Below are 14068 nucleotides of genomic sequence, written 5' to 3' on the forward strand. Positions count from 1 at the left end.
TGCAAGAAGCTGCAGGGTGCTGAGGGAGTGGATGTGGAGCCAGAGGGAATTCATTTTTACCCAAGGGGTTGGGAATGCAGTGTGTGTGTGTGTGTGTGTGTGTGTGTGTAATTATATTCATAGTTGGCATTTTGAGGGATTAAAGAGCGTCCAGGTTTGCCAGCCTGGGAAACAGAGACCCTGTCTGGAAGTAAAGAAAGGACTGGGAATATAGCTCAAGTAGAGTCTTTTCACAAGACCTCTCTTTCAGTCTCCAGTACTGCAAATGAATAAGTAAGTGAATAGGACATATCCCTCCACTGATAACATATCTGAGGGTCTTCCTGTAATACATATGAAATTCATATATAAAATCATACATATGAAAGAAATATACAGCTAGGGCTGGAGTGGTGGCTCAGTGGTTAGGAGTGTGTACTGCCCTTCCAGGAGATCTGAGTTTGATTTCCAGCACACATGGTGGGTGGCTCACAATCTCCTGTGTCTAAACTTTCTTTTAGTTCTGCTTTGAACTGACAGAAATCTGCCTGCTTCTGCCCCTCAAGTGCTTGTACTAACAGCCTTCCGTGGATACTAGACAAGCACTCTAACAAATGAAGCTACAGCCTCATCCCTTGATTCCAATTTTGTTTGTTTTGTTTTTTTAGACAAGGTTTTTCTGTGTGTGTAGTCTTGGCTGTCCTGGAACTTGCTCTGTAGATCAGGCTTGTCTTGTAACTCACAGAAATCCACCGGCCTCTGCTGGGATTAAAGGCCTGTGGCACCACCACCCAGTTCTTTGATTCCATTTTTATGCTTTCAAACCTTCACGTGGTGGCTCAGTTACTTTTACATGCCAATTAGTGGCAACCTCAAGCATCAGGTAACCACCAGGTCAGCCAGAAGCAAGAGGACTTTGAGTGGGGTCTAGAGTCTAGCTCCTCTGTTCCCTTGTAGGAGGGGAGGCTCTGAAGTAAAACAGTGCAATCAGAGACTGGAGAGATGGCTCAGCAGTTAAGAGCACTGCTTACTCTTGCAGAGGACCCTGGTTTGATTCCTAGTTCCTATATGGTGAGTCAGAAGAACCTATAACTCTAGCTCCATTCTCGGGATCCGACTCTTCTGCCCTCCATATATACCCACGGTCATGCGTGCAAGCCTACAAACACCCCCCCCAACATAATTCTTAAAAATTATATACAATATATTTACATAAATATACATCCACATATATGATATATTATACACTCACATATAGAATATATGAATATATTTTATTTTATATATATTCTATACATAATTATATAATATAAATTATGTGAATACATATTCTATATATTTATAATATATAGGATATATATATAAAAGTGCAGTCTTTTTTTTTGTTTGTTTTTTTGTTTTGTTTTTCAAGACAGGGTTTCTCTGTGTAGCCCTGGCTGTCCTGGAACTCACTCTGTAGACCAGGCTGGCCTCGAACTCAGAAATCCACCTGTCTCTGCCTCCCAAGTGCTGGGAATAAAGGCGTGCGCCACCACTGCCCTGCCTAAAAGTGCCGTCTTTGTCAAACCAAACTTGGTAGTGACCTACACATGGAAAAGGTGCAGAGTCCACACAGGAATGAATAGCAAAGCGGGAAGAGGTGACCAGCTCCCGGGAAACGCCCGGCTTCCTTAGCGTACTGGGCGTGGTTAGAGGCGTGGCCTACGTCATGACGGACGGGTGGAATCCCGCCTCCCGCAGTGGCGGGAGATCTGAACGCGGGTCAACACTAACGGCGGCTGCAGAGGCGCGCGGTTCGCGGCCGCCATGAGACGTAGAGGGCCGGAGGAGGAGGCGTGTGGTGTGTGGTTGGACGCGGCGGCGCTGAAGCGGCGGAAGGTGCAGGTGGGACGCCAATTTTGAGGCGATACGCGGGCTTTGGGGACTCCTGGCGGGAGGGGGTCGGCACAGAGGGAGGACGGCTTCCGGGCGACTGGCTGCACGAAGCCTTAAACTGGCGCCTAAGTCGTCCTGTGGCATGCTGGGAGAGGCTCAGCCACTGGTCACCCACAGGGTGTCTTCTACCCAGCTTGCTAGAACCAGCAACATCGAAAATGCAGAACGGGGATCTGGCCCAACGTTAAATGAGCATCCCTGGGGTGCTGGAGACTAATGGGCGTTTAGTATTCATTGGTTGTGTCATTACTTTTTTTTTTTTTAAACCAGTGAAAGAGGTTTGAGTAGTCCAGGTTCACCCAGTTCGCTCATTACCGACAAGTGTGAGATAATTGCTTGTTTAGCATTTTATGCTGGCCTTTGTGTTTAGGATTTCAGGTAATATTACTTTGTTTGGTTCAGCGATATGGTAGTATCAGTCCAATTACCTAGGCGGAACGTGGTAGGTCTCCATAAGTAGTTTCAAGAGAAATGTGGATTTTGGAGTTTAGAAAGATTACTATTGATTTGAGACTATTTAAGCAGCTTGAACGGAACAGGTGGAGATGTGAGATTTAAATAGTTGGATGAGCGGACTAAAGACCAGCTGTTAGCCATTTTTTTGCTGATGAAAAATTGGAGATTCTTATTTTTGTTTTCTTTTGAGCCAGGGTTTTTCTATTCTGGAACTCACTGTATAGAGCTGGCTGTCCTTGAGCTCACAGATAACGCCTGCTCCTGCCTCCCAAGTCCTAGGATAAGTGTGTGCAACCACACCCAACTTGAAAAATTGAGGATTCTCTCTTTTTTTGTTTTTTTTTTTTTTGGGGGGGGGTTTCGAGACAGGGTTTCTCTATGTAGCCCTGGCTGTCCTGGAACTCACTCTGTAGACCAGGCTGGCCTCGAACTCAGAAATCTGCCTGCCTCTGCCTCCCAAGTGCTGGGACTAAAGGCGTATGCCACTACCGCCCGGCTAAAATTGAGGATTCTTAAAGTCATCTTACAACTGAAGTAATTTTCTCCCTCAGAGACAGGGTTTCTCTGTGTAGTCCTGGCTGTCCTGGAACTCAGAGATCCACTTGTTTCTGCTTCCCAACTGCTGGGATTAAAGGCCACCATTGCCTGGCTGAAGTAATTTTTTGAGGGTAACAAATTTTCACTTTTTTTTTTCCTCTTAAGAACATTTTTGGAATAGGTAATATATTGATGTGTTCTGTAATGTAAACATTTACTCTATGAGACATACTCCTGGCTTTGCCTATCTGTGTGTGTGTGTGTGTGTGTGTGCGTGTGTGAATGCATCTTTTTCTTACTTACAAATAGTTGCATGCTATACATTGTTTAGCAATTTGTGTGTGTGTTTAGATTTTTAAAATTATTTTAAGTGTGTGTGTGTGTGAGTGATACGTACCTCAGAGGTCAGAGGTGAGAATACTCCTGGAGCTGGGGTTCAAGTAGTTGTAAGCCACCTGATATGGGTGCTGGGAATCGAACTCAGGTCCTCAGGAAGAGTAGTATGTACTCTTAACCACTAAGCTATCTCTCCAGGCCATCCCCACCGGCCCCTGGATGTCTGTATGGATGACTTTGGAGGGGAGCTGTAGTTGCTCGCAGTTGTGAGCTGTCTGATGTGAGTGTTGGGATCTGAACTTGGCTCCTCTAGAAGAGCAGCAAGCCGCCCTAACCACTGAGCCATGTCTCCAGCCTGAAGCTTGGGTTCTTCTTGCCTCGTGATTCATGTTTTCACAGAGCTGCCTTCGTGCCTTTGTAACGTCACATGTGTAGAATGTCGTTCGTCGTATGCAGTAATGTTGCTGTAGTCGGCTCAGGCTGCCGTAACAAAATACCCTAGACTAGATGGCTTAAACAGCAGGCCTAGGTTTCTTAGGTCTGAGGACTGCCAGTCTCGAGATCAGAGTGTCATCATAGTCCCGTTTTGGCGAGGATTCTCCTGGCTTGCAAACAATGTGCTTAGGTGGCGTTGTGGTGTCTGACTGTGTGGGTGCCTGTGTGGTGGAGGAGAAGCAGCAGGCTCTCTAGTGTCATCAGAGGCTTCCTCAACCTCAGCTAATATTAATTCCCTCCCAAGTCTCCCTCCCAATACCATCTCACTGGGAGTTAATGTTTTAGTATATGAACTCCATGTAACCACAGATCAGTCCATAGCAGAGGGTGTGTGTGTCTGTCTCCCTGTCTGTCTGTCTGTCTGTCTGTCTGCATCAGTAGTACCTGATGAAAAGTTGTCTTCCATCTTTTGCTATTTAAAAAGCAGCTTCTGAGCTAGGTTTGCTGGCATGGGACTCAGAAGCTGGAGGCAGTTGGATTCCATGTTTGAGACCATCTTGGTATGGCTGAGTTCCAGGTCAGCTGGGGTATACAGGGAGACTGCCTTGGGTGTCTGTGTGGGGGTGGGGGTGGGGAACAGCAACAAAATCACCACAAAACCCAAAAGCCATTTCTGTGATGAAGGTGGCACAACCTTTTCCTGTACCTCACCATATTCCTCTGTTCTTTGGTATCCTATGTGATATGTATGGCTGGTTTCATTTGTTTTCTTTCTGTGTACCCCAGCTTGGCCTGGAGTTCACTATGTAGACCAGGCTGGCCTTTGAACATTCCTTGATCCTCCTGCTGAGATAAGAGGGCATATGTAATATTTAAAGAAAACAATAAATGCTAGCTTTTCTCTGGGTGCTGGGAGCCTCCGAGAGCAGATTACAGTGGTTTGTGGACTAGAATGATAGCACAAGTCAAACAAACAACCTTTGGCTTATGATTGGGATCTATCTAAAGGGGATAGCATTCTTAAGAACCGCCTCTTAACCTGTGGGGGCAGACATCTGTGAGGAGTGGTGTCACAGTGAATTGAATCAGAGGACATTTAACTGGTTTTTGCTGCCTGGATTGTTTGCTAGGCTGTGAGGAAAAAAAATCCACACCCCTAGCGTCGAGTGTGTATTTTCCTGCTAGATTCTCATAAAACACTTCAAATACCAGACAAGAGCACTACAGTGTCTAGCAGAGTATAGAAGCCTGCCTCTTCTAGAGTAGCCATCAGAGAGACACAGCATAGCTACTGGCCAGTGCTTTGGAAAACCTGTCTTTCCCTTGGTCCTTGAATAAAACTGTTATTTTGGAGAGAATGGGGGTGGCGTATAGTTTGACCTATATTTAGAGTGAGTTATGTCTTATCTGCTCTCACGGCCACAAGCATGCAGCACTGGCCTCACTACATAGATTTTAGACAGTGGATAGTGCATTTTTTCTTTTTTTTCTTATTTATTTATTTATTTATTTGTTTGTTTTGGTTTTTGGTTTTGGTTTTTTGAGACAAGGTTTCTCTGTGTAGCCCTGGCTGCCCTGGAACTCATTATGTAGATCAGGCTGCCCTGGAACTCATTATGTAGATCAGGCTGCCCTGGAACTCATTATGTCGATTAGGCTGGCATGTCCCAAGTATTTGAATTCAAGGTGCGTGCCACCCGAAGGGCAGGACTTATTTTTAGTTCTGTATGGGTGTGCATGTCTGTGTTGGAGTATGTGCACACGAATGCAGGTGTCTATAGAGGCCAGAGATCCTTTGGGCGGAGTCAAAGGCAGCTGTGAACCTATCTATATAGCTGTTCTGGTTCTCTCGACGACAAGCGCGCTCAACTACTGCGTCATCTTTACAGCCCTTACTAAGACAGGGTCTGAGCCAGGCAGTGGTGGTGCATGCCTATAATCCCAGTACTTGGGAGGCAGAGGATATCTGAGTTCAAGCCCAGCCTGGTCTACAGGCTGAGTTCCAGGACAGTCAGGGCTACACAGAGAAACCCTGTCTTGAACCCTCCCCCCGCCCCCACCCCTCCAAAAAGAAAAGAAAAAAAGAAAAGAAAAGGGGTCTTGTGCATTGCAGGTTGTCCTTGAGCTCACATGTAGTCAAGGAGGACTTGAACTTCTGATCTCCCAGCTCTGAGTTCTGGGGGCTGGAGTTTAGGCTTGTGTCATTATGCCTGATGTTATAAGGTTCAGAGATATATGAATGCCAGATGAGCACTCTACCAACTGAAGTACACCCGAGCCCTGAAGTTTTACTTTATAGAGAAGAATCGTAGAAACTAATGATACCACTACACTGAGGAGCAGGGAGCGGAGAGCACGCAACGCAGTACTAAAGATGCCTCTCGCATCCTGGGGGAGCAGGGCAGTGTGGAAACTCACCACGCTCGGCAGTGACAAATTACAACTTCACCTGTCTATGTCTGTAACTTCCACTACTGTGTTAGACTTGAGTTACTGTAGGAACTGAAACAACACAAAGCAGAACCTTGAGTAAAGGGGGTGCTTTCCTTACACTCGGGGTTAAACCTTCCACGTAAGACCCCCAAGTTCTATGGCTGTTTGAAAAGACTAATTTTTATAACTTTGAATTTTTATCTTTTAGCTATGCTTCCTGTAACATTGAAAAATCTGCCACTGCCCCCTTGCCCCAGTACTGGGGATTGAATCTAGGGCTTGGCACATGCCAGGCAAGCTAGCTACCACTAAACTACTCTCCCTGACTTTTAAATCTTTTTTACTTCTTATGTCCATGTGCACACATGAGCACACGGGTGTGCATGTGCAGGTGTCCTTGAGAGCCCTTAGGAAAGAGTATTTTTCCCACACGTTAGGGAGATGGCACAAATTTAAGGTGATTAATGTTTGCCATCTTCATTGTGTTACATTTAATGTCATTATGATTAAGGAAGGGGCATGCCCAGGAGCATACCAGAAACCCTGGCTGAGTCATCGCTGGGTTCTAGGCCAGTGAGGTGGGAGTCTGGCTGCTGTCCTGACCCTCAGCCGCCTTAGCAGCATTGCCAGCACAGTCTCTGCTGGGCTTCCAGCTATATTTAGAATTCCTCCCTCCATTCTTCCGCCTTCCCAGCCCATCAGTTTGTCCTTGGGTTGAACATAAGGCCTCCCTGTATCTAAGCCTCTTGCAGGGTATTCAAGTCCTCTACCACCTCCATATCCTCAGCTCTGTCTCCCCTCAGACCCCTCAGATCTCACTATGTTCCCAAACTCACAATCCTCCAGTCTCAGCTTCCCATGTTCTGGGGTTATGAGAGTGCTTCAATGCCTAGTCTAGAGTCGTGTATCTTGCTGTGTCTCCCACATGGGCCAGGATAACCCTTTGCTCAGTTAAACTGAATCTGTCTCCTCATTGGACATAAATCTGCTCTCTCACTGCTTGGCCTCACCAACCCTTCAGGTCCTTCAGCCTGGTGCTTTAGCATGTCTCTGCTCCAAAAGTGAGTTGAATAGAGTCATGTGCTCCATTCTGCGCTTGCTCAGATCCCAGTTTTATCAGTGAGTTCTTCCTTAGCCACCATAAAATAGAAGCCTTTGTCCCTGCCCCACACACTCTGTCACCATCTTTCCCTTTAATCTTTCACCGTAGCATGGTCTGTATTTAACCTGTCCCTCTTGATGTACTTCAGTAGACTGAAAGGCCACAGGAGTCTTTAACAGTTGTACTCAGTACACAGTTATCTGCCGAGTGAACAGCTGGGCCAGCTTTGCTGTCTCTGCTACTGCAGTGCCTTATTCTTCCGCTCTGAGGGACGAGTGGGAGGACTTTGAGCTTTTTTGGGTAAAAATAGGCTGGAGCTCTCCAGGAAAGTGACTGCTGACGTGTTTAGCACTCCTTCTTGCTGATACTACCTCCTTTTTTTTTTGGTTTGGTTTTTCGAGACAGGGTTTCTCTGTGTAGTCCTGGCTGTCCTGGAACTCACTCTGTAGACCAGTCTAGCCTTGAACTCTTGAACTCAGAAATCCGCCTGTCTCTGCCTCCCAAGTGCTGGGATTAAAGGCGTGCGCCACCACCGCCCGGCCTACCTCCTTTTTAATAGAGAAGGAAACTTAGTTCACTACCTGGAAAGACATAACAGTAATGGAGTCTAAGACGACAGCAGCACTTGGGGGATGTACACCTGTGGCCTGGCAAAGACTGTCATCCAGTCTTAGCCTTTATGTCATCCTGGCATCCATTTTAGTCAGAAGTTACATTTTCTCATGCCAGAAGCAGAGGTCATTGACTATATAAGTTTCCAAGTTTGTACCCTAATTTAGAACCCCACAGTTCCTTGGTGTGGTCAGACCAGTTACCTGTGGTATAGCTAGATGCAGCCTGGCTGCAGCTTTGCTTATCTTCCTACCAGACAATGACTGGGCACTAACTCTATGACATCCTAGAACTCAGATCTGTTTGCCATAACCCACCAATTGAAACTCTTCAAGGCAAACTTGTTTGGATAATGTCCTGGACTCATGGAAAAGGCATTGGCCCAGTGGTTTCTTCTCTGTTCTCCTGCCTTGGGATTATAGTCATGCACCCCTATAACCAACAAGGAACCCCCCGTCCCACCGTGCAGGCTGACCTCTAGCTTACTGAGTGGTTTGTTTGTTTGCATTTCAGTATCTTGCATATATAGATACTCAAATATCATTCACAATATTTCACACATTTAACATGTGCTTCCATAAAATTGAAAACCCAGATGCCAGCGTGGGCTTCTTACAACGTGTTGGGTAGGTTCCAAGAGTGAGTATTTCTAGGGAACAAGGCAGAAGTGCTTTGCATTTTAGTTTTGGGATTCAGATTATGGGTCAAGATAGTCACAGGATTTTTCCCGGATTCAAATTCAAGGTGACGCAATAAGGACTTCTCTGTTTCACAGAAAAATGTAACGGTCACATTAGCAGGAGAACATGGGACATGGAAACTCAGGATTGTTTGTCTTACCTGGGTTATGGGAACTCCCATGTCTTGGCTCACAGAAGTGTGAGCTCTGGGGATCACTCAGCCTGCAGTTCCAGCTGGCCGGTTCCACTGTTCACGGTTCGCCTAATGGAAGTGTAGCTCTGAGCAGTAGACTAACGGGGTCTCTGCAGGTGTCTGGAAGTCATCTCGGAATGACAAATCTACCTGGGATCTCCAAGTCCCAGTCTTCATATTGGTGGGCCAGTGGTGGCACAGGCCTTTAATCCCAGCACTCAGGAGGCAGAGGCAGGTGGATCTCTCTGAGTTCGAGGCCAGCCTGGTCTACAGAGTGAGTTCCAGGACAGCCAGGGCTACCTACACAGAGAAACCCTGTCTCGAAAAACCAAAAAGAAAAGAAAAGCAATTAAGCCCTGCAGTGCTCACCTTGGTGCATGCTAACCTGGAAAGTGCTTCCAAGCAGCAGGCGGGGAAGCCTGCCACGGTTTCCTTGTCTCTGCTCCCAGTGCTTCACTGCCTGCTGTTCATGGTATTTTGGGTTTTTGTAAGGTTGGGTATTTCTGTTTTTTAAGTTTAACTTTTATGTTTCTGAATGTTTGCTAGCATGTATGTCTGTGTACCACATGTATGCCTGGTGCTGGTAAAGGCCAGAAGACATTGGATCCCCTGGAACTGAGGCTACAGATGGTAGTGACTGCTTGTGTGCAGGTCCCCTGGAATAACAGCTAGTGCTCTCTCCAGCTGGGCTATCTCCCCAGTCTGCACTGCCCCTGTGTTTAAATGTTTGGTTTGTGTGTAGCCCTGGTTGGCCTAGAACTTGCTATATAGACCAGTCTGACCTTGAATTTGGAGAGGTCCACCTGCCTCTGCCTTTCCAGTGCTGGGATTAGAAATATATGTGCCTTTAAATGTACAATCTTGTTTTAACTACTTGAAGTACAACAGGGTTTCCAAATGTACAACTGAAGTCAGCTCCTGCCCAGAACTAGTCGTTTGGTGTCTAGTGTGTACATGTAGTCTAAGCACTTGGGAGGTGGAGGCCAGAGGGCCACAAATTCACGGACAGCTGGGTCCACATCATGAAACCTGTCTTAAAAGCAGCAAAAACAAAGACAATAACAACAGTCTACAACTCCAGTTCCAGGAGATCTGGTGCCCTCTTCCAGCCTCTGAGGGCACCAGACTTGCACTCAGTCCACAGACACACGTGTAGGCAAACACTTTTACTCATGAAATAAAAATAAACAAACTGACAACAAATACAGCATGAAGGAAAACGGAACCGTGTTCACGGCGAGTTCCGAGTGGAGCCTTGTGCACCGCTATGAAATCAGCGTGGACCTTTCTCTCTAAAAGGGAAAAATAGAACAAGCACATGGCCCAGGCCTTCTACTCCTGGCATATGCCCAAAGGACTTACAACCTGCTGCCAGAGATACTTGCTCATCCGTGTTTACTGCCACTCTATCCCAACACCAAGGAGATGGAATCAATCTGGATGTCCATCAACAGATGAACTGAATGGATAAAGAAAACGTGGTATACATACATCGTGTTCAACCCTAAAGAAAATGAAATCACGCAGTTTGCAAGAAAATGGATGGAATTCGGCTTACAGTTTAAGGGATAGTCCATGTGGTGATGAAGTCCTGGTAGCGGCTGAGGGCAGTTGCTCACATTGTGTCTGCAGTTAGTAAGCAGAGACTGAGGGCTGGCGGCTCCTCCTTTCTGCATGGTGCTGCTTACTTGAAGAGTGAGCCTTTCCACCTCAGTTAAGACAGCCCTGAGCAGGCAAGGCCAGAGGCTAACCTCATGTAGATAACCCCTGGTGTGTCCAGAGGCCCGTCTCCTAGGTTCTGTTAACTCCTGTCACATTGACAGTATTAATGACCACGGTTAAGACAACCATTTTCATGATATCAGTCAATGAACATGGGAGATCTTTTCATCTTCTAGTGTCTTCAGTTTCTCTGAGTGTTTTATTAAAGCTTCCATTGTAATTGTAGAGATCTTTCACTTATTTGGTTAAGTTTATCCAAAGGTATTCTATCTTATTATTTGAGGTAATTTTGAATGTGATTTCTTCCTTGGCATGTTTGTTATTGATATATAGGAAGGCTACAGATGTGTGTAAGCGAATATATCTTTTCACCTTGCTGAAAGTGTGTATCAGTTTAGAGTTTTCGGGTAGTGTGTAGGGTCTCTGTCTATAATAATTTTATTTACAAATAGAGGTGCTTTGATTTTCGTATTTGTAACTCTTCCGTTTGCTTCTCTTATTGTTCCAGCTAAGACTGCTAGCACTGGTTAAGAATAGAGAAAGTAGACACCTTGACTTGTTCCTGGTTTTGGTGGAGATTTTTCTTATGTAACATGTTGCCTTTATATTTATTATCTTTCTTCTGTCCTGGGTTACTTTGGCACTTTGACCATAGAGGGATGTTGAATGATTTGAACCTAACCCCTGTGGTTCTGTGGCCGTGTTCTTAACCGCTAAGTGCATATTTGAAAATTATCAGAGGTGTATTGATTGCTAGTGCAGAATTAAATATTTCTAAATCTAAAGGAGAGGGCCACATCTTTGCATTCTTTGATTCATACTGTTTGGTCAGCCTTACTGAGAACTCTTGGATGTTGGAAAGACTGGGCTGAAGGAAAGATCCTCACGACGGCAGGAAGCAGAGGGAGATGATGTCCAGTACCAGCCAGCTTCCTAGAGAATGGGTTATGAGTTGGGCCCACAGGGTAGAGCTAGTATGCCTCCAAAAATCACTGCTGGTTGGTAGTGACGGGTTTCATTATTTTTCTCCCTCAGACACATTTAATCAAACTAGGCACCAAAATGCTGACATTGCTTCCTGGAGAGAGGAGACCTAACGTTGCTTTTACTCAAAGAAGAGGCACTCGGCAGACCAGTATCACATCCTTTGTCACCTTACAACCAGGTATGGTACCCACTGGAAACGCGTCAGTGTCTGAGGAGCAGAACAAGTGTGTTCACTGCTCCGTGATGGAATCTTTATGAGCTGAACATGTTGCTTTGGAGAAGCTAGATATTATACATACATTTATGTATGTATTTGCTGGGTCTCTTCTGCTCCATCTAATTTTAAATATTTGTATTCACTGATAGAGCAGTGAGGAAGGGCACACGTGAAAGCTGTCTCAGAGCAGGCAGAGCACACAGAGCCAGTTAGGGGAATACTGGGAATGAGTACTCCCACCCTCGGTGCCACTCAGGATAGCTGTGTAAACTGAGCGTGCACTGTTCTCCTCCAAACAAAACATAAACACTTCTGTCTTACATAACAAGGGAAGCTCCCTCTCCTCCACTTTCCTAAAAAACAGTCCCCATTTTCAAAATCTGGTGTATGTTATATACTCTATGTTGAATTCTTAAGAAAAATTGAAGATTCTCACAAAATAGTTTCTGCAGCGTATCTTATTAGAGAAGTAAAAAGAAATCCGATGTTCTGCTTTTTTAAATTATATCTTTATATAATTTGAGTATCATTGTGTGGACTATGAATCCTGTTTCATTCCTCTTTAAGGAAGGATAGGATCCATCCCATACTTACTGAAATCAATAGGCTAGACACTAGTTTGTTGTCAGTTTCTAACTGGTTGACTTAACATCCTACTATCTTCATTGTCTTTCCCATGAAATGTCTGAGTTGTGGAGAATTGACATTTCTATAATTACCAGAAAATTCTAGAGTTCAATTGCTAATATGATCTTTTTTTATGACCTTACAAAACAAATGTCTGAGCATATTTCCTTAAGGATAATACCTTGGTGCGTGCTCAGCTAAGGCGGGGTCATTGTTTAGTAGAGACCATAGAAAATAAAACAAAAGTGAAACTGTGGGGCCTTTGTTAAAAACCATGTGACGAAAACTGAGTTGGAGAAGTCAGCTATGGTCTGACTATAAAGCATATTTGACATATTAGGCAGAGGGTAGATCACTGGAAACATCACGTTTGAATAGGGGAATATATGAAGTTTTAAAGCGTTCAGCAGAGAAAAGCAAGATTGAAAACAGGACTATTAGCCATGAAGTTCTTTGAAGAGTCTAGGATCTGGTAGTAACAGTGTCTGATACTGGGTTCAGAAAACCCAATGAACTCCTGCTTAGAGCATTTTTCTTAGTGTAATTATCTTTAGTTTCATTAGGAATGGCAAATGGTGGTAACCAGAAGAACATTTTCTCTCTCAAAGAAAATCAGATCAACAAAGAATGCAAGAGAACCCAGCTAGACTGTTTGGACCAAGGATTAGAGGAGGATTGCTTGCTATCACCTTTGGCAGTTTCAACTCCTACAGACATCCAGGAAGCTGGACATTCTGCTCGGTCTCCCCAGATTTCAGGCTGCCAGAGTTTGGAAACAACATCTTTGACTATGATGCCTTTGCCCCAGCCTGGTGTCCTGATGGGCACTGGAGAGAGTAAAGCCCCCCTGGCTCCTTCCTTTACCCAGTTCTTGGAAGGTCCTTGTTTGCTGGACCAAAGAGAGGCCAAGACGAAAAGGGAAGGGCTTTGTGGATCTAAGGCAGACTGTGCAGGCATGGGAAGCCATGTCAAATCACCTGGAGGTAAATGCCATCAGCCCTTGGACAAAACCAAAGTGGGGAGAGGGGGCCCTGCCAAGGAAAACAGGCAGGCCCCTGTGCATCTTCAGACCTACAGGCTTGGATCCTGCAGTAGGAAAAAACCACTATTGGTGACAAAAAGCCCTTGTCCTCTTTCTGTATTTTCCTGGGACAGTGAAAGGAGTGACAGGGACTCCTGGAGTCAGCTTTTCACCAAGGATTCCCAAGGCCAGCAAGTCATTGCCCACAACACTAAAATGCCTTTCCAAGATGTAAGCAATGCTAGGAAGCAAGGCTCAAGGCAGTTTCCTGACAGCCCTCAGGCTCAGGGCCAAGATGGGCCTTCTCAGTTGCCTCTGCAGTCACATCTGCTCTTTACCCAGGACTCCGAAGGTAATCGGGTTATGAGACACTAGTTCTAGAGTTTATGTGAGTGGATCTGGAAGTGGCAGAGATGGCGGGGAAGTAGGGCGGGGCTAGGGAGAGAGGGTTTAGGTGAAAGGCCAGGTGGGATGAAGCAGCTGTGCATGGAACATTCTCCGTATGTAAATAAAGCAGGCAGTGTGTGGTGGGCATGCTTTCCACTCAGGAAGGTGACTGGTGCATTCCACGGGTGGACGTGATGAGGCCTGAGCCGGCTGGACAGGACTAACCACGGAAACAGCTCAATTCACAATGCTGCTCCTCTGCCCTTCTAGGGGCCTGGTGGTTTTTGCATCTTACAGATATGTGCTCTTTTCATCTCTGGATCATTCGAGCATAAGCTTGGGACCATTATTCCCAACTACAGTTGAAGAGAAGCCTACCTCCCTAGCCCAGGCGTGTGGAGCTGGGGTG

The 14068-nt window shown here is 45.6% G+C and overlaps 1 protein-coding gene across 1 annotated transcript; it reads left to right on the forward strand.

Annotated features, from left to right (window-relative positions):
* The first annotated feature begins 1692 nt into the window (after window positions 1-1692).
* On the forward strand, window positions 1693-13878 carry Aunip (aurora kinase A and ninein interacting protein). The gene is made up of 3 exons (XM_028760008.1): window positions 1693-1863; window positions 11456-11585; window positions 12815-13878. The coding sequence occupies exons 1-3, from the start codon at window positions 1786-1788 to the stop codon at window positions 13645-13647; spliced, it is 1041 nt and encodes a 346-aa protein (XP_028615841.1). The 5' UTR covers window positions 1693-1785; the 3' UTR covers window positions 13648-13878.
* Window positions 13879-14068: the final 190 nt, after the last annotated feature.

The sequence above is a fragment of the Grammomys surdaster genome, unplaced genomic scaffold, assembly GCF_004785775.1.
Source record: "Grammomys surdaster isolate TR1022 unplaced genomic scaffold, NIH_TR_1.0 126313, whole genome shotgun sequence".
Lineage (NCBI taxonomy): Eukaryota > Metazoa > Chordata > Mammalia > Rodentia > Muridae > Grammomys > Grammomys surdaster.